This window comes from Plasmodium gaboni (genome assembly GCF_001602025.1).
Source record: "Plasmodium gaboni strain SY75 chromosome Unknown, whole genome shotgun sequence".
Classification (NCBI taxonomy): Eukaryota; Apicomplexa; class Aconoidasida; order Haemosporida; family Plasmodiidae; genus Plasmodium; species Plasmodium gaboni.
In genome coordinates, this window is record NW_017385288.1 from 1 (window position 1) to 1,808 (window position 1,808).

At 22.5% G+C, this 1,808-nt stretch overlaps 1 protein-coding gene across 1 annotated transcript; it reads left to right on the plus strand.

The window, feature by feature from the left end:
• On the plus strand, positions 1–1,147 carry PGSY75_0011400 (hypothetical protein; the record flags this gene model as incomplete). The annotated part of the gene is made up of 1 exon (XM_018783251.1): positions 1–1,147. A coding segment is annotated over one exon (1,147 nt), but the record flags the coding sequence as incomplete, so codon positions are not given.
• Between the last annotated feature and the right edge of the window lie 661 nt (positions 1,148–1,808).

The window sequence follows — 1,808 nt, forward strand, 5'->3', positions numbered from 1 at the left end:
AAATGTGCAACCAAATGAAAAAACAACAACCTCACAATCAAAAGATGTTGATGATAATGGTCCTAACGACCCATTCTATGATGGCACCTTTAATGTTTTGAATAAATCAAATGTGCAACCAAATGAAAAAACAACAACCTCACAATCAAAAGATGTTGATGATAATGGTCCTAACGACCCATTCTATGATGGCACCTTTAATGTTTTGAATAAATCAAATGTGCAACCAAATGAAAAAACAACAACCTCACAATCAAAAGATGTTGATGATAATGGTCCTAACGACCCATTCTATGATGGCACCTTTAATGTTTTGAATAAATCAAATGTGCAACCAAATGAAAATAGAACAACCTCACAATCAAAAGATGTTGATGATAATGGTCCTAACGACCCATTCTATGATGGCACCTTTAATGTTTTAAATAATTCAAATGGGCAAACAGTTTCAAAAGATGTTGATGATAATGGTCCTAATGACCCATTCTATGATGGAACCTTTAATGTTTTGAATAAATCAAATGTGCAACCAAATGAAAAAACAACAACCTCACAATCAAAAGATGTTGATGATAATGGTCCAAATGACCCATTCTATGATGGCACCTTTAATGTTTTAAATAATTCAAATGGGCAAACAGTTTCAAAAGATGTTGATGATAATGGTCCTAACGACCCATTCTATGATGGCACCTTTAATGTTTTAAATAATGACAATAAAGAAAATGAGCAAGGTGCAAATATTATAGCTCAAGGTTTAGGTAGTGAAACACAAGAATATATGAAAGAAGTAGAAAATAATGTAGACCAAAATAATGATAACAATAATAAAAAAAAGAATTATGATGATAATGATGATGACGATGATGATGAGGATGATAATGACGGAACTAATAAGAATGGTATTTTATTAAAAGGAACATTATCAGATAATCCAACAAGTAATTTTAGAGAGAAATTATTTATATTTATAATACTTTGTTTAATATCAGTATGTCTTGCATTATTAGTAAGTATTGCAATCAAAGTATATGCTTCTGTTATGAAAAAAAAAATCGGTGATAAGCATGATGTTGTTTTATCATTTAAAGATAGAGAAGACATTCCTGTTGTTTCTGGAATACCAGCTCCATGGTTAAGTTCTTAATTCAAAAAAAAAAAAAAAAAAAAAATAAACAAAACAAAAAAAAAAAAATAAAATATAAACACAATAAATACTGAAGATATAAATATATATATATATATTATTATATATATTTATATTGTGTAATTATAAATTAATATCTATTTTTTGCTTTTAATAAAAAAAATATTAAAATAATAAAAAATGTATATATATATATATATACATATATATATATAATATAATTCTGTACAATTTTGATATTCTGTATTATATACATATCCAATTTTGTAATATGAAATATTATATTTATGTTTTTATAATTTATATAATTTTTTTTATATCCTTGATATTTTTGAGTAATAATTATTTTATTTTATTTTTTTTTTATTTTATTTATTTATTTTTTATTTTTTTTTATAATTCATACAAAAGAATAATTATAATCTTTCATAATGCATAATATTTATATAATATCATAATATAATACATTTTATATAATTATTTTGCAAAAAAAAAAAAAATATATATATATATATATATACATATATATATTATATTAGATCAAAAAAATGAATAATATCAAACGAAAAAGAAATTAATACACAAAATGTTTATTATATATATATATATATATATTTATGTATGTTTTTTTTTTTTTTTTTTTTTTTTTTTTTTTTTTTTT